General features: G+C 37.6%; 1 protein-coding gene across 7 annotated transcripts in view; it reads left to right on the top strand.

Annotated features, from left to right (window-relative positions):
* Positions 1-23290, top strand: part of herc1 (HECT and RLD domain containing E3 ubiquitin protein ligase family member 1) — a 106176-nt gene that overhangs the window by 71495 nt on the left and 11391 nt on the right. For 5 of the 7 annotated variants that reach the window (XM_056461516.1, XM_056461514.1, XM_056461512.1 and 2 more), the window contains exons 49-73: positions 231-498; positions 581-794; positions 1119-1372; positions 3341-3468; positions 3553-3689; positions 5322-5522; positions 5657-5787; positions 5934-6145; positions 6478-6598; positions 6685-6831; positions 8378-8479; positions 8582-8755; positions 10821-11138; positions 11395-11460; positions 12551-12676; positions 13955-14093; positions 14190-14371; positions 16624-16779; positions 17006-17128; positions 17237-17339; positions 17443-17612; positions 17730-17868; positions 19360-19529; positions 19642-19811; positions 22867-23032. In XM_056461516.1, the coding sequence (XP_056317491.1) occupies positions 231-498; positions 581-794; positions 1119-1372; positions 3341-3468; positions 3553-3689; positions 5322-5522; positions 5657-5787; positions 5934-6145; positions 6478-6598; positions 6685-6831; positions 8378-8479; positions 8582-8755; positions 10821-11138; positions 11395-11460; positions 12551-12676; positions 13955-14093; positions 14190-14371; positions 16624-16779; positions 17006-17128; positions 17237-17339; positions 17443-17612; positions 17730-17868; positions 19360-19529; positions 19642-19811; positions 22867-23032 (4117 nt within the window). The remainder of the gene's footprint in view (positions 1-230; positions 499-580; positions 795-1118; positions 1373-3340; positions 3469-3552; positions 3690-5321; positions 5523-5656; positions 5788-5933; positions 6146-6477; positions 6599-6684; positions 6832-8377; positions 8480-8581; positions 8756-10820; positions 11139-11394; positions 11461-12550; positions 12677-13954; positions 14094-14189; positions 14372-16623; positions 16780-17005; positions 17129-17236; positions 17340-17442; positions 17613-17729; positions 17869-19359; positions 19530-19641; positions 19812-22866; positions 23033-23290) is intronic. The other 2 variants (XM_056461518.1, XM_056461517.1) reach the window with 1 other exon arrangement.

The raw sequence follows: 23290 nt of genomic DNA, 5'->3' as shown, positions 1-23290 counted from the left end.
CCATTCTTGGAATACATTATTATTATAATTATTAAATTATATAAAAATATTTAACTTATTTTATAATTTAACTTATTTTATTATGGATTGAAGTTTTGTATAATTTTAAATGAGATAATAATATTTTACAATAGTAGTTTTTACAGTTTTAAATTAATTGTTTTGATTATTTTAAAAGACTTTCAAAAATACCTTTGAACAGTCTCTTTCAACTCGTTTCTCTTCTTCAGTGGGTCTAGTTGCAGTCTGGCTGCAGGACTGGAGTCTCTAGGCTTGACGGACATCAGAACACTGGTGCGTCTGATGTGTTTAGCGGCAGCAGGTCGAGCTGGACTGTCCACAGGCCTTGCTTTAGGTCCTGGATCCTCTGAGCGCCCACGAGGTGCTAACAAACCTACCAAACCCATCTCATGTTTGGCATACCTCAGTACTGCCGTCGGCTGCCTGGCATCGAACAGCCCCAGTGCTGCCAAACTCCTGGTCCAGCTGTGCACACAGGTAACCAGATGCTCTCTTGAATATCCATTAAACTGAGGAATGAAAAAACACTATATACATTTTTTTTTGTCTATTCCTCTAGAATTTGATCTCAGCTGCCACAGGGATGAATCTGACCACAGTTGATGATCCAATTCAGAGGAAGTTCCTGCCCAGTTTTCTTAGGGGAGTAGCTGAAGAAAATAAGCTGGTGACATCACCCAATTTTGTGGTGACCCAGGCACTGGTGGCCCTGCTAGCTGATAAAGGTGCCAGGCTTAGGCACGGATATGAGAAAGCTGAGCTGGAAAAGAGAGGTTAGTCAACATCCAGCCAAATGCCTGGCACATGTCTGTAACAATTTATTTTTGTTGTTGTTGTTATTATGATTTTGCTTTGTTATATTAATTCTCATAAATCTGATATTTGATTTGTTTGTTTTGGCAGCAGAAGGCTTGTTAGATGAAGCTTTGTTGTGTCAATGCCCGAAAACCACAGCCTTTGCCGCCAGTCACCGCCATTTTAATTTCTCCCATTTGTTTTTGTTTTTTCTCATTGTGTGTGTGTTGGTGTGTGTGTGTGTGTGCACTTGTATGTGTCTCTCGCTCGTGGCCTGGCTTTGTTCTGCTCGGTCGTCGCAGGGTTAATTTCGCCTCTCTATGCCCACCTCTCCTGTGCCCTTGCTGTAGGCCCATTGGAGCTGGCAAATGCGCTGGCGGCATGTTGCCTCTCGTCCCGCCTGTCGTCACAGCACCGCCAATGGGCCGCGCAGCAGCTGGTGCGTACACTGGCGGCTCACGACCGAGACAACCAGAACCACCCGCAGACCTTTGCAGACGTGGCTGGAGACCTAAGAAAGTGGTCCACTTTCAGACTCGAGGCCCATCAGAGCAGGGTAGGGTTCTATTAGGGTTGCATTCACAGCATCAGTCCCTCCAGGATTTCTTGAAAAAATCTGCTAAATTGTGTCTACTTTTGAGACACTTCTTTTTATTGCTTTACTGTGAAAATAAAGTGAAGACACAAATTTACACATCTTAATTCAAGATTAATCATTTAACCTCGAGAATCATGAATCGGGGTAATTATTCTAAAGGAAACACTGAGAGAAACCAGAGTTTACCTCTTATGCTGTATCAAATTTAAAAATGAAACTAATTGGTTGAGAATAAATGCTGTTTTGTCAGTGTTGTTTGATGGCTATTTCAACACATTGATGAAAATGATACAGAGCAAACACACTTATGTAAGTGTGTATTTGGTGACATGCTTGTGTGTGTGCGTGACTTTGCGTGTTTAAGATAGAAAGAGAAAAAGAGAGCTAAGCTTATGACAGTTACATACACTCACCGGCCACTTTATCAGGTACACCTGTCCAAATGCTCTTTAATGCAAATTTCTAATCAGCCAATCACAAGGTAGCAACTCCATGCATGTAGTCATGGTCAAGATGGTCTACTGCAGTTCAAACCGAGCATCAGAATGGGGAGGAAAGGGGATTTAAGTGACTTCGAACGTGGCATGATTGTTGGTGCCGGACAGGCTGGTCTGAGTATTTCAGAAACTGCTGATCTACTGGGATTTTCACGCACAACCATCTCTAGGGTTTAAAAAGAATGGCCTGAAAAAGAGAAAATATCCAGCGAGCGGCAGTTCTGTGGGCGCAAATGCCTTGTTGATGCCAGAGGTCAAAGGAGAATGGCCAGACTGGTTCGAGATGATAGAAAGGCAACAGTAACTCAAATAACCACTCGTTAAACCGAGGTATGCAGAAGAGCATCTCTAAATGCACAACACGTCTAACCTTGAGGCGGATAGGCTACAGCAGCAGAAGACCACACCGGATGCCACTCCTGTCAGCTAAGAACAGGAAACTCAGGCTACAATTCGCACAGGCTCACCAAAATTGGACAATAGAAGATTGGAAAAACGTTGCCTGGTCTGACGAGTCTCAATTTCTGCTGCAACATTCAGATGGTAAACTCAGAATTTGTCGTCAACAACATGAAAACATAAATCCATCCTGCCTTGTATCAATGGTTTGGGCTGGTGGTGGTGTAATGGTGTGGGGGTTGTTTTCTTGGCACACTTTGGGCCCATTAGTACCAATTGTGCATCGTGTCAACACCACAACCTACCTGAGCTTTGGCGCTGACCATGTCTGTCCCTTTATGACCACAGTGTTCCCATCTTCTGATGGCTCCTTCCAGCAGGATAACACAACATGTCATAAAGCGTGAATCATTTCAGACTGGTTTGGTGAACATGACAATGAGTTCACTGTACTCAAATGGCCTCCACAGTCACCAGTTCTCAATCCAATAGAGCACCTTTGGGATGAGGTGGAACAGGAGATTCGCATCATTGATGCTGCAGATTTGTCGGCTGCACAACTTTATGATGACATCATATCAATTTGGACCAAAGTTTTTGAAATCAGATTTCGAAGGCAAAAGGGGGCCCAACCAGCAATTAGTAAGGTGTACCTAATAAAGTGGCCGGTTAGTGTATATACAATGTGTAAAAGTTTAGCAATTGATACAACTCCTGTAGCCTAGTTCAGGCTTGTTGTGATAATGTCACATGACATGGATCACATACTGTACGAAAAGTGTGTATTGACAACTCAAGGCTTTGCACACTGGACTAGCACATTAAATTTGTGAATACTATAATATATTTTTTATGTAAAACAACGCAGATGATGCTTTGTGGTGCGGCGGGAATTTGAACAGTGTCCTGACTGGCCAATAAATCCGGGAGATTGTTTGCAATTTTCCATTAAATTCAGTGATTGCGAAATCCTGGAGGGTCTGAACAGCCCTAGATGGTGTTTCATGCCTGATCATTTGGTGTCTTGTAGGTGATTACATGTGGGTGGAGTAATAAAAAAGGCCTTCTGGCAACCAGTGGGAACGATGGGACTGTCCGCGTTTGGAACGTGACCAAAAGCCAGTACACACTACAGCAGACGTGTGTCTTTAACAAAGCGTGAGTTCTCCTCTCTTTCTCCTCATTGGGCCTTTTCCTCACTTCTTCACAAGGTTTACATTGGTCTTCTGTGTTTGTGTTCAGAGATGACTCTTCAGAGGACTGTATGAGTAATCTGGGCTCACCAGGAGACCCAAATTTGGCTCCAGTTGCTTGGAGTGTGAGTGGAAAGTACTTGGCTGCTGCCATGGAAAAAATAGTGAACATTTGGCAAGTCAATGGTGAGTCACCAATAATCAACCCATCATGTAAACTACTTTCCAGAAGATGTTGTTGTTTAAGTCTCCTGTGTATATAATGACACTTTTATTTGGTAAGAAATATTATTGTAGTAATTAATGCAGTTTTCTTTTTATTTAATGTTCTTAAACTATAATTTATTCCATTGGTGTTACAGCTGATTGTTTATTCATTCAATCTTCAGTGTCACATAATTGCTTCTGGAAATCATGTTGTTTTGGCACCTTATCAGTGATGTTGAAAACCATTGTGCTGTCTAGAAAATATAAATATTTTGTAACCAAATTAATTTAACATGTCCTTGTTGAATAAAAGTATAATGTTAAAAAAAATACATCAAACTTGGATTCTTGATAGATAGTATTTTTAGCTTTTCTATATTTATACAGGTTGGAATTGGAATTGATGTTTTGTTGCACAATTGCTCTTATTTTTTTATGTTAGATGAATGTTTACATTTTATAAATAATCTTAATGGTAAATGTAATATTTTGAATTTGTCATACACTATGACAAAGTCCAAATAATACCTATTTCTTGTATACACACAATCTCTCATAGCATTTTACAGTAGATTATAGAAAGTATAATTGCACATACCTTTTAATTTACTTTTAAACAACATTCTAAATAGTTGCACATACCATTTAATCCCTTCACACATGAACTTGCCAACACGGGCACCTGTTATTTTGCTGTCTTTAGTAGAGTATCGCTTGTTCCATTTTTGAATGTGAAACAATGGCCCAGTTCAGTGTTGATGCCTTGACAAACTAAATAGGGCTGCACAATATATCGTTTTAGCATTGATATCGCAATATGATCATTCGTAATAGTCACATTGCAGGATATGCAATGTTGAGTCTGTATTATAATTGATCATTTTTATGTGTTTTTGAGGAATGTGACTGCACTGAAAAAATGAGTTCCACACAATTCATGTTGGTTCAACACAAATTGATTAAGCTAACTTAACAAATTAAGTGGATTGAACTTAAAACAATTAAGTTGTTTAAAAAAAAAAACTCAAGAACTGTGTTGTTTCTGCTCATTTACATATAGTAGTTTGAACATGCAGAAAAATGTTTTTTGAGTGTGTTTTATGATTTTGAAAGCATTCAGTCATTAGAAATTGTGCTGTTTATTAATGATTAATTTTATAAAATTGTAGTTTTTATTATTTAATTATTGTAGCTGAAAATGATAAAACATTGTATTTTTTGTATTATTTTTGCTTGTAGATGGTTTAATATATTTTATGCTGATGCACTTCTCTACAGAATTATCCCAAGCAGTCTAAAATGATTAATTCTTTCCAAATATTTACGTCATATGGTGAATTTGTATTCATATTGCAATGTATATTGCAGAATAAGACAATATAGCAATGTTACATTTTTCCAATATCGTGCAGTCCTTAAACTAAAGTAGTAAAAACAATTCTATGTGAAACATTAAAAAAATGTACGTAGACCCTCATATTCTTGTACAAAATTAACCATACATTGGACTTTATGTTGTGAAATTGTATATATTTTATTTTTGGTAATTTTTTGCGTGTTGGCCGGAAGGTGAAATGTAAATGCGTAACACATTGTGTGTTTGCCCATAAGGTGGAAAGGTCTCTTTGGAACTACAGCCTCATTGGGTGTCGTCATTGGCCTGGCCCGAAGAAGAGGCGGGGTCTCTGTGGGGTGGGGAGCCTCGAGAGCTCCTATTGGTGGGTCGCATGGATGGTACGCTTGGCCTTCTTGAGGTTCTTGACGATTCTGACATGCAGAGAACTGAACTCCAGCACTGCTTCAGGAAAGATGGTAGTGACGTTTTTAAAATTCAAAGTCCATGCGATTATACATGATGCATTCTTGGTTACATTATACTCTGAACAACATTGCTTTTGGAAATGTTTATGCAAGTGTTTATTTATGTTTGTTGCTGTTGTCTACAGTGGCTGTCATGCAGATTGCATGGTACAGTGAGGATCGTCCATTTGCAGTTGGATATGCTGATGGAAAGCTTCTGATTGGCTTTAAGGAACCATTAGAGAATGGATCTGTGGTGGTTATTGATGCCCATAAGGTTAGAGACATCATGATTTATCATAAACTGACTCACATATACATAATTTGTCTCTGAAGAAGTGATTTAACATGTCTTCATTGATTAGAGTCGATGAAGTCACCAAAGTGAAATCTTCGTTCTTTCTGTTTGTGTTATGGCCGTAGGAAAGCATCAGTTCATTGCGCTGGGCTCCAGGTGGGCAAGTGTTATTAAGCTGTGCTAAAGAGGAGATTGTGCGTCTGTGGACTGGGTCAGGGACCGATTTGGGCCAAAGCTGGACTTGTCTTCAAAGTATTATGCACCCTGCTGTTGTCAATGCTGTTGCTTGGTGCAGCCTGCCTGGTCAAGGACCTAAACCTCTCAACATGTTTGCCACGTATGTACGAATAGACCATGCCCATTCTAATAACGAGATGAAATGTGTATTATTTAACTTGTAGAAATGGCAAACCTGCAGAAATAATGGCCTTTCTAATGTGTGGCTTCAAGAAATTTCTTATATTCACCTTTTGTTTCATCATAAATACAGGAAATGCTGTATTGCTTGTATTGCAGTAATGCTGTGAAATATTATGATTTAATCTGTTTTTTAATTATATTAATGGAAAAGCTGAATTTATAGCAGCTGTTAGTTCAGTCTTCAGTGTCATATGGTCATTTTTAATATACATCGTCTCATGATGTGCACTAAAAACCTTTGTCTCCCAGATGTTGTCAGAACGGGCTGGTATCTGTGTGGACTGTACCGCAGGATCCTTCATCATACTCTCAGTCCAGCACTGCCTGCCTTGATGCATGGTGGGAATCAGACTCCAGATCCAGACTGAAGGTACTGTGTCCATCTGAGTGTTTTAAAAACGCTGAATTGAGAATTATAACTTTACAATCAGTATGTCCTGTGTGTTTTGTCTCCAGCTGAAGCCCCAGTGGTGTGAAGGAGCGGTGTGTGTGTTTCAGCTGAGGGGTCACATGACTCCTGTGCGGACAGTAGTGTTCAGTCCAGATGGGCTTGCTCTGGTCTCTGGAGGAGTTGGTGGACTTTTGAACATCTGGTCATTGCGGGTCAGTATCTGTTATTGACATATGTATCTGTTATAAATGCATATAGGCTAGTGTAAATGATCAAGTAGCCATGGTTCTAAAACCAGTTCACAACAAAGGCAAGCAGTCAAAATAACAAATTATTGGATTTAAATCCTGCTGTTGGAAGATGAATGCATTAGGCCTGTGTGATTAATTGAAATCGTATCGGAATCGCATTTTGGACATGCAAGATGACAAACTAACAAAACGTTGCTGCAGTTCCAATACAAGTTTTATGTATGGAGAGCATTAAAAAGCACTTGGTGTTCAGGTGTCTTGTGAATATTCCATATAAATGAGCGGTGTGAGCGGTGCGGCATTCTGAAAAGTTACATTTAAAGTTTGTCTAAAAAGAGATGTTTTCAGCTGGGTGCACCTGGAATACATGCGCATGCCGCTCTCAATATGTGCTTGCAGTCCATCCGCTTCCATTGGAGATATGGACTTGTGTGTGCAAAAGACGCGATATGTAAACGGCCTATCTCACGGCAGAGTCACAAAGAAGTCTAAGATCTATGCATGACAAAACAAATCTGGCAACGCACACACAACTACTTTTAATATTTTATCAAGCAGAACATCGGAGCCTTGAGTTTGACAGCATGCGCTCTTGCATACATTTGTTATATGTACACATTTGGACCAAATGTCAATATTGTAGCTAGGGTTGGGCGCTATGATCTTATATACTGTTATCGCAAAATGAAATGTGTACCGTAAAATATTTTTTATACCTATGGCTAAAATGATACTATAAATAATGCAGCGTGTGTGAGTCTGAGAAAGACGCTTCATGGGAGACTGGCAGTGTTGCATTACGTGTTGTGTTTGTTTATATTTTGTGTTTTAGAAGGAAAAAGTGTTTACACAATATTTATATTTTCATATTTAAGTTTTCTTTTCCTGTTACTTACTTAGGATATATTTTATATCTGTGAAAAGATGTTACTTTATTTATATCCATAAGGTCTGCCAACAAAAAAACCCAAAAAACTGTTAAATGTGACATACAGTGGACTTTGTTGTTTATCTATATTTATAAGGTTAAAATGAAATACAAAAAAAAATCTAAATAAGATTGTCATTTTTTCCTTAGATATTCAAGCTTATTTAATATATAAAGCCCTTTGTACATTTTTTTTTTAAATAACAAAAAAAAACTGTCAAGAAAGATATTATTACAGTGAAATAAACTTTCTTGTACAGTAAAAAAATAAAAATGTGGTCATACCGCCCAGCCCTAATTGTAGCTGTTATTTTGTTGCACTTCCCTAATGGTAATATTAGGAGTCTCCTTTTTTTAACCAAGACAAAGTCTGGTCAAATTGTAAAACATTTGGTTTTGGTGCATATTATTTGTTAACCTATGCTTTAAATGTTTAATATTTATCTACCTTGTAATGGCTAATGAATCTATTATGGCAGTAATTAAATGCTGCTACAACTATTATTTAACACAGACTATCATATGATCCTAACGAACACATTTTGAATACATCAGTATTGTGTTTACGTGTGTTTGTAGGATGGATCAGTGCTGCAGACAGTTGTTGCTGGATCTGGAGCCATTTACAACACAGTTTGGATCCCTGATGTGGGTGTAGCGGTCTGCTCCAATCGTTCAAAGGTAGAAAAAAAACAAACATAAATAATAATAATAATTCAATTGTATATTAAATAGAATATCTAGAAATGATTTAGCTTCATGTGGTCTGTGTTTGTTCTGCAGGATGTTCTGGTTGTAAATAGCTCAATGGAGTTCATGGCAACCAATCACGTGTTGGCAACCTGCCGCACAGCGCTGAAGAAGCAGGGTGTTGTGGGATTGAACATGGCCCCATGCATGAGAGCCTTCCTGGAGAGACTTCCTATAATGCTTCAGGAGCAGTATGCATATGAGAAGGTACACAAAGCTCTCTCTGTTTGAATTACATAAAAAGTGACATCGCCATATATTGTTTTTCTTTGATATATTGTGATATTTAATTGACCAGATGACTTAAATAGCTCTAATCGGAAATAATTCATTGTTTTAGAATGATTGGGGTGCTACAATGTAAATTACTTTAGTTAAATACAATAGAACAAAGACACAAATGAAGTAAACAGTGCTTTTATGTGCATTTATTTAATAACAGCATTCAGGTAAAGAAATTGAATGTAAACTAACTAACTATAGTCTTCTGTATATAACTTGAATACATTTATTTTGTTAATTTACTTGAACCTGGTTTTACCAGGCTTTATTGTTGTTGTTTTTTTAATCTGTGGATTTAAGTGGAGTGAATCTAGCAGTTGAGAGTGTAGGAACTGAAAACCTAATAACAACAACTTGTTTGGTTCAACTGTGTGTGCGTGTGTGCGTGCGTGTGTGCGTGTGTGCGTGTGTGCGTGTGTGCGTGCGTGCGTGTGTGCGTGCGTGCGTGCGTGCGTAAAAATATTTCTTTACCTGAATGTTGTTAGACTCCACATTAAATAAATGGACATAAAGGCACTGTTTACTTCATTTGTGTCTTTGTTCTATTGTATTTATCTAATGTAATTTACATTGTAGCACCCCAATCATTCTAAAACAACCCTCTAAATCCACCTATTGGAACAAGACAGTGTAATTAGGTGAAAATCACTAAAAATGCAATTAGAAACCATTTTACCAAACATAAAACACCTAAAATTAAAAATATATAAATCTGTCAAGTGGCGGTTCATCCCGCTGTGATAAACCAGGGAAAAAGCAGAAGGAAAATTAATGAATGAAACTGTGTGCATTAATCAATAACATTAAATCTGACATCTATTAAATCTTAACTATCTGTTGTCATTTCTGATATTTGGGATTTAGATTTAATGTAAGTAGAGCAATGTATAAGTTAAGCTTGGTAGATTGAAATGATGTAGTGTAAAATATTATGAAACAACACTATCTGTGCATTGTCCATTAATATAAAAAGCTTATGAGACGTATAGGTAATATGAAGTAATACAAATAATGTATATTTTTAAACATTATATTTATCTTTTAAAAATGGCTTAAATTAGCAAATAAAACACAAGGTAGATGTACTGGGCAAAAAGGGAATGTCTCTCAGACAATTTTAGAAGCTGTCATTCATTCATTCTCACCATACTTAAGGTCTTGGTCTCGTTTATCCTCATAGCATCCACGTGGGATAAAAGAACGGCATCTTAATTTCGTCTTTAGTGAAACTCAGTTGCCATTTAATGTATAGTGAATTAGACTCATTTAAAGAAGCAAAAAAACTTTATGAATGCATGCTACACTTCCGACTGTACATTGTGTTTTCTTTTTCTAGTAATGAACGAGTTCTGAGGTAAGGGACGTTTTTATTTGCTATTCACTGACAGTCGGACAGGCTCATCCAGTTCATCAAACTCCATCTTTTAAAATCGAAAGCGCAATATGTCTCTTCATAAAAGCAGGCATATGAGCATGCTGCTACATTGAAAACGATTGGTTCGATTGGTTTGATGATTCGATTCGCGCCTTCTGATTGGTTCTTAAGTTATAGCGGGTTTGCTGTCTAAGGCAAGTGGCATTTATCGGCTTTTGCCAACAGACTGTTGTTTCTGAAGGCTCTGACGCTGAGATTTTTATGATTAAATGCAAATCTATTTGTTGATTGTGTACTACGTGCCTAAAGCATTCACTCAACATCATTATCTCATTTTTGGCGAAAGTGGTGTTTAGCGGCTTTTGCATCTGAACTCTTCATATATACATTGAATGATGGCCTCAAATCTGTGTGGGCCATTTTTAAACTCACTTAAAATATTACCACATGAGTTGGTGCAAATATAATTGATGATTTGATTAAACTTTGCAATTTTTCCACAAATCACATGCTTGTTGAGCTGTGGTACCAGGTCGACTTACTATTTCCATCTATTCAATTGCACTATTCAAGAATACTGTATTTTCATGTTTCTACCTGGCTTATTTGTCTCAGCCTCATGTGGTGTGCGGAGAACAGCTCGTCCACAGTCCATACATGCAGTGTCTGGCGTCTCTGTCGGTGGGTCTGCAGCTGGACGTCCTGCTGTGTCACCCTCCTGTCCCGCCTCACCTGACCCACTGCCCACCTGAGCCAGGCTCCTCCTCCATCCCATCCCACGGCTCCTGGGCCAGCAGTGAGTGGGCCTGGCTTCACTGCTTCTCCACCACCATTAAAACAGCTGAGGCCCTCGCACGCGGACATACCTTTCCAGAGTCTTTCATCGTCCCGGACCTGGAGCCTGTGGCCAAAGACAAACTAGCACTGCTTATGGTGAGAGAGACCAGTCACAGTTATGTCTCTAGCTCTTTATACAGTACAGATTGTCAAAGTGTCTTTACAGGAATGTGGATCAAGTTCAATACATCAAGCATATTTTTAGTTGTACAGAATGCTGGTTTTGATCTTGTTAATTCAATGATGATTCAGTTAGGTTATGACCAAATTTTGTTCTGTGAGTATGATATATTTAGTGATTTGATGCTTTGAAAGACTGCATCTGTTGTGTTAAAAATATCATCCTAAACAGGACAACAGCAAGTGGGTGTCTGGGATGGATGAGCAGGTCATGTCTTGGGCCACGTCCAGACCAGAGGTGAGAGCAAATACTAGAAAACAATAATCATTAAATAGAAAAAAATATTTTTAATATCGCACAATATGTTTCTTTAATGCTTTATCATTTATTTACAATATTATGAATCATGAATTTTGAGTGTGTGATGAAACAAATGATTATATAAAAATGTGTTTTTAATGTTTTGGACTGTCGAAATTTCATTGTATTGACGAAGATATGAATAAGTGAATGATGAAAATTCTAATGTTATTTTCCTGTACAATGGAGATTGTGCTTTTGTAGGTAAAGGAAATAATTCTTGTGTTAACTACATTGAAACGAAAATGAGATTGTTTTTAACTATTGAGTAGTCGTCTAACTAATGACGCAATGTGATTGACTGTGGGATAGAAGGGTGAAGTGAGAAGATTGTGTCACGCACTGAGGAAGGCATTGTGCCGAAACGTCTGTGTTTTGTATGAGTGCGGCTCATGACCTTCTGAATGATATTATTAACAAGACTAGCGCACCAAAAAATGTAAAAACCGCAAGTACGCAGTGCAGACTTCATTACTGTAAGTAAATATTTTGAAAATGGTACTAGTTTAAAAGTATTGTTTTATATATTATTCCAGATATTTGTGATCTGTTTATGCTTACGATACTTAATTTTTTTTATTAAAATTTAGTAAAAACACATTATTGTTATAATTATTTTTTTACTTAAACCATTTTCTAGTTTAATGTATTTTAAATAAAAATGTATTTCTGAGATGACAAAACTAATTTTTGTGAATAGATGCTGGGTTCCAGACAATCGACATTAATTGACACACTCAACAATAAAGGAATTAGGTTAACTTATTAGTTTTTATAAATTTAATTGGATTGAACATAAAACGGTTAAGTTGTCCTCCCCAAAAAAAATCAAGAAATGTGTTGTTTCAGCTCAATTTTAATAAGTAGTTAGAACAAACAGCCCATGTCATTTTTTGAATGTGGAAAAGATTGCTTTGCCATTGGAGAACTAAATTCCAATATAATTTATGTATTGTATTATACTATAATTAAAATCTGAAAAAAATATGCAAGAGATATTAAAGTTTTTTTTTGTCTATGTTTTTAGGACTGGCACCTTGGAGGAAAGTGTGATGTGTTTTTATGGGGTGCTGGCAGGCACGGGCAACTCGCGGAGGCAGGCCGAAACATTCTGGTGCCAACGCTTGCTCCCTCTTTTTCCCAAGCCCAGCAGGTATGTGTACATAAGCGGACACTTAATGTCTTTACTTTTATGCTATTTGCACTGGGGCTGCACAATATATCATTTCAGCATCGATATCACAATGTGCGCGTCCTCAATAGTCACATCGCAAGATATGCAATGTTGAATTTACATTGCAGTGTATTTTTCACACAAATACAAAACCATAAAGCATGCACTGCTTATTTCACTTTTATCTTTGCTTTATTGCTTTCATCTATGCTTGTAGTTTGTTTATTACATTTCATGCATGACTTCTCACTATTAACTAGTTGCTTATTAGCAAGCATGTTATTCAGATATTGGCTGCTTATTGGTATTTATAAATCTACGTATTCTGCATGATCTTATTCTACATCCCTAACTTAATACCTAAACTACCTTAATATCTATTAATATGGAGTAAATTAGGAGTTCACTGAAGCAAAATCATACATCGTGTCCGCGGGGTCTTAAAAAGTATTAAAGTTGATAAATCAATTATGAGAATTTTACGAGGTCTTAAATTTTGTTCAAGCGTTGTCTAAAGTGTTTGACTCCAAAAAAGCGTAAATATTTTTTTCCGTCTAATATTAACAATGACATGCTTGATCCACACGATTGGTTCAGGTCGGGGCGTGTTCGGTCAATCTCGTCTGTCCGGGTGATGTCACGTAATTTGCAACAAACACTGGAAGGTGATGTGACACTCTCCGCATGTAGCGAAACAGATGGGAAAATGATAGTTTGCGTACTCCTTGTTGGAGAAAGACGAGTTTAAACAGCAGCTGAAGCCTGTCGCTGAAAACAACCGCGTTATTTATTTTTTCAAGCTTTGTTTCTTCCGAGCTTATCCGAGTTCTGTTGCATGGTTGTGTTCCATTGATTTATTTATCTACAACTGTTTATTAACAAATGTTTATTAACAACTGTTTATCAAGTTAAAGGTTTGATACTGATTAAAACTTGAAGTGGCGACGAGATCTTAAAATATTATGAGGTCTTTTAAAAAGTCTTCAAAGGGTATTAAAATTATCTATAGGAATCCAGCAAATATTCTGTCATAATCTAATAGTGATAAGTGAATGTTAAAATAAAGTGTGACTAAATTATTTTCTAAATCGTGTTGTTCAATCATTTACTGAAAATGTACATGCAGTATATCACAATATATCTATATTGTAGAAAAATAAATGATCGCAATGTCAGCTTTTTCCAATATTGTGCAGGCCTAATTCTGCTGGCAGATTAAATGAATTAATTTGTTTGATTTCATCTTTGTATTGTCAGGTTGTTTGTGGGCAGAACTGCACATTTGTGATCCAGGCTAACGGCACAGTGTCTGCATGTGGAGAGGGCAGTTATGGTCGTCTTGGACAGGGGAATTCAGACGATCTGCATGTCCTTACTGTCATATCTGCTCTGCAAGGCAAGCTGCGATTTTACACACAAACAAATGAGCTTCTCTGTATATGTGCACTCCACACCGAGAGCATTAACAGTGATGTGATATGTCTTTGTGCAGGGTTTGTGGTCACTCAGCTGGTGACGTCCTGTGGCTCTGATGGCCATTCGATGGCTCTGACTGAGAGCGGTGAGGTGTTCAGCTGGGGAGATGGCGATTATGGGAAACTGGGCCACGGGAACAGCGACAGACAACGCCGACCACGACAGATAGAAGCACTGCAGGGAGAAGAGGTGGTGCAGGTCAGAAACACAGCTTTTCTTAGATATGTAAATGTGTTCTGTGCATTTTCCCCTCAAAAACAAAATTAACACACAGTACAACTAAAGCTTGGAAGATTGGAGATCATCTGAAAAAAAAGCGATGTGGTTGTTAATCATTTCTGAAAGGTAAAAAAATGACAATAGCCCTTTTCACACTTACAGATCTTTTCAGGAAAATTACTGGCAATTTTCCGGAAAGGGATCATGCGTGAACAGGCCCTTTTTGAAAATACCGGTAAATTCGTTCCTGCTATTTTCCAGAAAGAGAAGTTGTAACATTACCAGTAATTTGCCAGAATGCTGCGCTGTGTGAACGCAGAAGGAAGATTGCCGGAAAGAGCGCGTTCATGATTGCATTGCACTGATGTGAGAAATCTACTCCAGCCAATCAGAACATTCAGACGCATTCACATCTGCGCTGAATATTTTTCCAGACACATTTAGCTGCTAGATGTTAGTCAGATAATGTTTCTATGTTCCTACTTAATGCCAACTGTGTAAAAAATTATCGTTAAAATGCTTATGATAAACCGCTGTTTGTTTACCTTCAAGCTCTGCTTCAGTTGCTTGACAAATATTATATACATCTCGATATGCGAAAGTGTTTCTGCATATGTTCTTATCGAAGTTGTTCACCATGCTTATCCATCCACAGAATTTGTAATGTCGTCAAATATGTAAACATTTAGCTGCGGTTCACGATTCTGCCTTTGGATGTTCTTGGGACAAAGCTTCATGAATGCTAAAGCTTTAAAAAATAAACGCGAAACCATCATAAAAAGCCTGACCCCTTCTATGTTTACAAATACAAGCACAGCTGTTTAGAGCCCATTTCTGGTTGATGATGTCAGAATTTACCGATATTTTGGAATGGATGTGTGGATGTTTTTTCCTGAAAATTTCCGGAACATCCTTGCCTGTGTGAACAGCATTTTTTTAAATTTACCGGTTAAGTCGTTACGATAATTTTCCAGATATTTACCAATATCACTGTGTGAAAGGAGCTAGTGAGTAACAAATATTAACAAGAAATCATAAATATGAATAAAGAGTAATTTATATTAATCACAAACTGCAAAATGCACATTTCTATATACATCTAAATATACTGCAATTGTGCAATAATGAAATTCCTTAACCATTAACCACTTAAAAATTAACCATATTGCAGATGGATCAAATAAATAAATATTTTACCCAGCCTTCTTTTTAAACAGTAGATTGCTGCAAACAGGGACCTGTAATGTATTTTTAAGTGTCCCCACAATGTGTCTGCCTGTTTCAGCTCAAAATAGCTCACAGATCATTTATTAATCATGCTGTGGGTGGCCAGTTTTAAGATGCAGCAAAACCATTTGTGTGACATTGCAGTTTTCTGACATCTAGAAAGTTTATTATCTGACACTGATATATCACTTTAAAATGACAGTTTACACAGAACTGCAAATTCTGTCTTCTTTAACTCACCCTTCACCTGTTTGAGTTTCTTTTTTTTTTCTGTTAAACACCAAATAAGTTATTTTGAAAAATGTTGGAAAGCTGTAACAATGACTTCCAGAGTAGTTGTTTTTCCTTCTATGGAAATCAGTGGTTACAGGTTTCTAAAAGTTTTCAAAATATCTTCTTTTCTTTCAGAAAAAGGAAACTCATAAAGGTTTGGAACCACTCGAGAGTGAGTAAATAGCAAGTAAATGTTCATCTTTGTGTGAGCTATTCCTCCCAATTTATAGTATTTCGAGTGCATACATTCAATTCAGTTAAATTCATGTTTATTTTTAAAGCGCTTTTACAATGTAGGTTCTAGTTTTATTGAAACGATGTCAGTTCAGTTTTCAGAGTTAAAGTTCAGTTTAGTTCAGTTCAGTGTGGTTTAATTTTCACTGCTGAAAGTCCAAACACTGAAGAGCAAATCCATCCATGCGCAGCTCCACAAATCCCAAACCAAGCAAGCCAGTGGCGACATTGGCGAGGAACAAAACTTATCCAATTGACGAAAGTGAAGGAAAAAACCTCGAGAGAAACCAGGCTCAGTTGGGCACGACCATTTCTCCTCTGGCCAAACCTCTAATCAAAGCAAACCATTCTTTGACAAGCCTGAGCTCCTGACACAAACTAAAAAATACATTTTGTTTTGGCTTGATTTTGTTCAACGTGACATAACACTAGTTTATCTCTCATTTTTTCTTGACGTTCATTGGAGTCTTAAGGTAATGAAATTTGTTTTTGTGCAGATGTCGTGTGGATTTAAACACTCTGCAGTAGTGACAGCGGATGGAAAGCTTTTCTCCTTTGGTAATGGAGACTATGGCAGATTGGGACTGGGAAATACCTCAAACAAGAAGTTACCAGAGAGAGTCAGTGCCCTGGAGGGCCACCAGGTCGGCCAGGTAAAACTGAATAACATCTACAGACACACATCAAACATGAAGCATCCACCACTTGTAAAAACACATGTTTTTAAATGCACTAATTATTTTTATACAATTTTAAAGTGTACATTTAAAAAACATTGAAAAGAAATGATTTAATGAAAGCCTTTGGATGAAGATGAAGTAAATGTTTGCGCTTACACAACTTAATCTGATTCATCTGACATTGTTTTATTGTGTGCAGGTTGCATGTGGGCTGAATCACACTTTGGCAGTATCAGCTGATGGAATGACTGTCTGGGCGTTTGGAGATGGAGACTATGGCAAACTGGGATTGGGAAACTCAACAGCCAAATCTTCCCCACAGGTATAACTGATAACACTTTATTTGATAGTGTCCTTACAAGCATAAGGAACAATTGGATATAGCAAAGACTAAGAAGTTAGGTGTTCATGTGTGTTTGTTTCTTTCCAGAAAGTGGATGTGTTGTGTGGAATTGGCATTAAGAAGGTGGCGTGTGGCACACAGTTCTCAGTTGCTTTAACCAAAGATGGAAATGTGTACACATTTGGGCAGGGTAAGCTGGTTTCATGTACAATGACACATGCTTCTCACAGTTTGCTGAATGTCAAAGCATCCATTGCATTGGTGTCTTATGTTTTTTTGCTTTAATGTGACAGATCGTTTGATTGGTCTGCCGGAGGGTCGAGCACGAAATCATAACCGGCCTCAGCAGGTCCCTGCTTTAACAGGTGTGTTTATTGAGGACGTGGCTATAGGGGCTGAACACACACTCACTCTTTCTTCAACTGGAGATGTGTATGCCTGGGGCAGCAACTCAGAAGGACAGGTGTGTGTTTGTTAACAAACTCCTCATTCTTTCCATTTACATTGTTTTTATGGTGTTTTTCAAGACAGTATCATAGACAGTCTTTTGTTTGTGTATTTTCATTTTTTTTTTTTTAAGCTGGGCTTGGGCCACACCAATCATGTCAGAGAGCCGACACTCATTAGTGCTTTACAAGGCAAAAATATCCAGCAGATCTCTGCAGGACGCTGTCATAGTGCAGCATGGACTGCACCGCCTGTCCCGCCACGTGCTCCAGGTACAGACACGTGCATGATGACTGGCTTAAGTTGTGTCCAAAATGAGTCACTGCTCACTTAAATCTATGCTATGTACTTGTGCACTCAATGTCTAGTGATTAATTTGTAGTTCAGCTATAGAGTCAGAATATTCCAATATTTTTCCAATATATATTTTTATTTAAGTGGGTCATCTGTGTGTTTAAAGAACATTTTTCTTTTTTTATTTGTCAATGTAAACACACAACCTGCAATATTTAGTTGTACTAACAATAGTAGCACTATAAATCATTTATTAGTTAGTATTTTAATACAATATGCCTAATATAAACATATAGTAAGAACACATGTATAGTATTACTAGACTAAGTGTTAGCGTTATATGAATATTAGCATAAACTCATCATTTTTCATTCCTGACTGTGTTGTTGTTGAAGTAGTAGTAGCAGTAGAAGTAGAATAGTAGTGCTGTTGTTGTAGTAGTAGTGCTGTTGTTGTAGTAGTAGATGACGTTGTTGTTGTTGTCATTGTTGTAGTAGTTCTAGTAGTTGTTGTTGTTTGTTGTAGTAGTAATAGTAATTTTTGTTGTTGTTGTTGTAGTAGTAGTAGTAGTAGTTGTTGTAGTAGTTTTAGTAGTTGTTGTAGTAGTTGTTGTCGTCGTTGTAGTAGTAGTCGTAGTTGTTGTTGTTGTGGTAGTAGTAGTAGTAGTTGCTGTTATAGTAGTCGTTTTTGTAGTTGTACTTTTAGTAGTAGTATTAGTTGTTGTTGCTGTTGTTATAGTTGCTGTTGTTGTTGTTGTTGTAGTTGTAGTAGTAGTAGTAGTATTTGTTGTAGTTGTTTTTGTTGTACTATTAGTTTTGTTGTTGTTGTAGTAGTAATAGTAATTGTTGTAGTAGTAGTAGTTGTTGTTGTTGTTGTAGCAGTTTTTGTAGTTGTACATTTAGTAGTAGTAGCAGTAGTAGTAGTAGTTGTTGTAGTAGTCATAGTAATTGTAGTAGTTGTTGTAGTAGTAATAGTAATTGTTGTAGTAGTTGTTGTTGTAGCAGTAGAGGTCGTAGTTGTTGTAGTAGTAGTAGTTGCTATAGTAGTAGTTCTAGTAGTTTTTGTAGGAGTACTTGTTGTTGTTGTTGTTGTAGTAAAAGTAGTTGTTTTAGTGGTTTTTGTTGTTGTTGTAGTAGTTGCTGTAGTAGTAGTTCTAGTAGTTTTGTAGTAGTAGTAGTACTAGTACTTGTTGTAGTAGTTGTTGTAGTTTTTATTGTTGTAGAAGTAGTTGTTGTTGTTGAAGTAGTTGTTTCCAAGATTTTTTTTTTTTCATATTTTCCTTTATTATGATAGAACAGTATATATAGACGTGTATATATAGACAGGATATGAAGTTGGTGAGATGGGATTCAAAAAGGTCCACGGGTTGGGACTTGAACTCTGGACACCTGCAGTGCAGTAGTTGCTCTGTATGTCTGCGCACTGACCACTAGTTTAGTTTGAGATGTGCTGTGTGTGTGTGTTTTAAGGTTCATCAGTGCCTCTGCAGCTGGGTTTGCCCGTGTGTGTGCCTCCTCAGTACAGTGGTCTTAGAGAGGTCAGCATGGAGGCTCTGAGAGCCCGACTGCGCCTGCTCTACCACTTCTCTGACCTCATGTATTCATCATGGAGACTGCTAAACCTCAGCCCCAACAACCAGGTACATACACACTCACAAACATCATGTCCAGGTAGATCTTTGTTTGCAAATCCCTGTAACTTCTGTCTGTGATGATGCAATCCTGATTGCTCTCTGATTGCTGTTTTTTCAGAGCTGCACATCCCGCTACAATGCTGGTACATGGGGTATAGTCCAGGGTCAGCTGAGACCCCTGCTGGCCCCTAGAGTTTACACACTACCCATGGTGCGCTCGATCGGGAAAACCATGGTGCAGGGCAAGAACTACGGCCCACAAATCACAGTTAAAAGAATTTCTACACGGTCAGTCTAAACGGTTCACCCTAAACATCTGCACATTTCAGTTTTGACCTCTACCTTAGGGATGTACCGATACCAGTATCGCGTCGATACTTGGTTAAAATACACGTACTCGTATTGTACATGAAAGGCCGATTCCACGTACCGATACCACTCAGCAGTAATTCACTGATGTGATTTGTTGTCCTATCTTACTTCAATGTCTTAATGTATGAATTAGCCTAATGTATTATATATTAATAGCTTTAGTCCTTATAAACAATTCGTTTATCAAATACATTATTAACGAATCTAAAGGCTACTGAAGAATAAACCGAATATGAAATATGATCCTTGCATAATGATCACAGCTAAACAAGCTAACACTCATTTTATTTATAAACTGTAAATGGAAAAAATGATAAAAAGTGTAAGTAATGGAACATTATATGTAAAAAAAATAAACTAAAGACTACAGACTAAATAAAAGCGCCTCATCAGAGCTGAACATCACTGCGGTCACCGTGCCCGTGTCAGTTTACAGCTTCTGTAAAGATCAGACAGCCTATACAGATCACACAATCTCAATAAACACTTCATGTAAATGTATAAATATTTCGATAAGTATTGTTAATGGAATTTTTATAACGATATGATCTTCCTTTTGGTTATTTCGATACAACACCGGCTTTGAGCTCTCACGGGCACTCGCTCTCTCTCACCAGTGGCAGTTGACACACTGCATAAGGGCGCTATACACACTACACAGCATACACTGGTAAGATGACAAGTGCTGAACTCCACAGGACCGATTGTTGCCGATTTGCGTGTTGTTCCTTTTTTTGAAATGCCTTTTATTTTTAAAATCTCTCATGTTAATATTGGCTATCGGGTAACATAATCTCCCTCAGAGATATTGGAGTTCTATAACATGGTGCGCAGTATGACTATTGACCAACAGCTGCCTGTAAGTTTACACACTGCATAGACCAGGCATGTCCAAACTCGGCCCTGGAGGGCAGGTGTCCTGCAAAGTTTAGTTCCAACCCCAATCAGACACACCTTGGCTAGCTAATCAACCTCTTACTAAGCTTTCTAGAAATTTTCTTGCAGGTGTGTTGAGACAAGTTGGAGTTAAAATCTGCAGGACACTGCCCCTCCAGGACCGACTTTGGACACCCCTGGCATAGACTATAGGCCTACAGCTCTGGTGTGTTATGAATTGCGTGTTTTAAATGACAGCGAGACATGCTACGTTTAGTTTTTATTGTAAAATATACATTATAACCCAGTACACAATAAAATAATATTTTTAAATGGCTTGCCTATTGGCAGCGTATATAGCCGTCAAGCTTAAATAGGCTGAGCATATTTTTATTAATATTAAAAACGCAGTAATACAAACTACCCACCCTATGTTTTTTTTTTTCGTTTTCGTATATTTTTATCAAACGTAAAATGCTATGAATGGTTTATTTAGATTTTCATTTGATTGAAATTAATATAATTATTAGGCTACACAACTTCTACATTACATTGGCTCTGATTGCGTTTAAACAGATATCCTACAGATTGGCTCAAAGACATTTATGCCTGTTAATTTCAGTGCTGTATTTTGACAGATTTTGCAAAGGCTTCAGCTATTCTAACTGTCTGGTACCAGCTTCGGTTTTGCGACCTGACTTCTGTGGCGTCTGCATATCAATGTCTGGATGACAGCGAGAGAGATGAGATCAGACCTCAGATTCGATGTGTGGCCGCATGTCACAGTTACTTTACTGCAATTTTTAAAAAATTTGCTCATTTGATTAAAAGCCGAAATATTGCCAGACAGAAGAAGCAACTTTCGGTTTTGGAAGAGAGCGGCTTCAGTGATAAAAGACGCACACACACACATGGTATACACTCTTATAGGCCTATTCATTATGGATTTTTTAACATTAAACTCATAATAATCAAGTGCAAAAAAGAACAGCTCAACTTCAGAAAAAGTGCTCACTGTGGTTGCCACGATGTTTACTTTGTTTCTCTGCAGTTGGCTTGTCAGTGGCTGAATCACTTTTGTTTTATTAAAAAATTAGATTATTTATTATTAAACATTGTGAGATGATGGTATAAGAGTAAAATGAGAGAATGCGTTGCGTATTTATGGCTATTGATCTCATCTACCCGCGACCTACCCATAATGACACTTCAAGTAGCCTTCTTTTTGATTACCTGACTGGCAGATTAACGGCAGGACTCGTGAATATGAACGATAACAGGGTTTTATGCGTCCCCAATATGCAATGCCAAGAGAGTGACTCCATAAGGTAACGTACACTGCACACACTTTGTGTAATGTGTGAAGTCGTGGACGCGTGTCAGTGTCTCATCCTTAAAATGTCCATGCTTAATCGTTAAAAGATAAGGTCTGGATTCGCAGGGTTATCAACAATGAGTGTATATTTTTGGCTTGGAACAGCCCTCTGTTAAAGATTTTTGTGTTCATCCTTGCTACAGGCAAAAAAAAAACTCAACAAATAAACTCAATTGAAACCAAATCTATGAAGTATCGGTATCAGCAAGTACACAAATTAAAAATACTCGTGCTCGTATCGGTTTGTATAAAAGTGGTATCGGTGCATCCCTACTCTACCTCCATCCAAAATACGTGTCTAAGTGTTTATTGCCTTTTTATCAATTATAGATTTTAACTACAATACAGATTTCGAAAGGCTATTTTCTCAAAATTAGCTATTAATCTGCATTTCAGCAGTACTTGTGTACACCAGGCTTCAGTTTTATTCATGTCTATAGTCTGAAGAATTTTACAGAGGGATATGCTCACATTAACATTTAGTCAATTAGCAGATGCCTTTGCCCAACATTTACTCACCTTTTTTTCCTGGCTGTCAATCTTTTCTGAATAATGGAGTGTAAAAAAAACTCATAAAATCACCTTAGTTAACACCTTTGACTCTGAAATGTAAAAGAAGAACTCAAAGTAAGACCTATTTAATTAAATAATACCCAGTTTGCATAGTTAGAAGAACATTCCAGTGCTAAATATTTGTTTGTTTTTTGTTTCTCTTCACAGGGGGAGGAAGTGTAAACCCATCTTTGTGCAGATCGCCAGGCAGGTTGTGAAGCTGAACGCATCTGATCTGAGGTTGCCATCACGGGCCTGGAAAGTCAAGCTGGTTGGAGAGGGAGCAGATGATGCTGGAGGAGTGTTTGATGACACCATCACTGAGATGTGCCAGGTACAGTCATCCTGACAGTCATGTGTATGACAAACACTTATTGAATAAGCATGTTGTTTTGTTTTTACATGAGTACACAGTGTCTGATTTGCTGGATGATGATAGTTTGTTACACTGAATGATATTTTGCCAAAAGGTTTTGTACTAGTCTGTATTTCTAAACGCATCATCAATAGCATAGACCTATAGTGATTTTTTTTTTTTAATTAGTTAAACTTATAATGTTCCTTATAATGGTTTTGTGTATATGTAGTCACT

The sequence above is a fragment of the Danio aesculapii genome, chromosome 7, assembly GCF_903798145.1.
Source record: "Danio aesculapii chromosome 7, fDanAes4.1, whole genome shotgun sequence".
In the NCBI taxonomy this organism is placed as follows: Eukaryota; Metazoa; Chordata; class Actinopteri; order Cypriniformes; family Danionidae; genus Danio; species Danio aesculapii.
The sequence above is the reverse complement of the archived record's forward strand: the minus strand, read 5'-3'. Positions and strand labels throughout refer to the sequence as shown.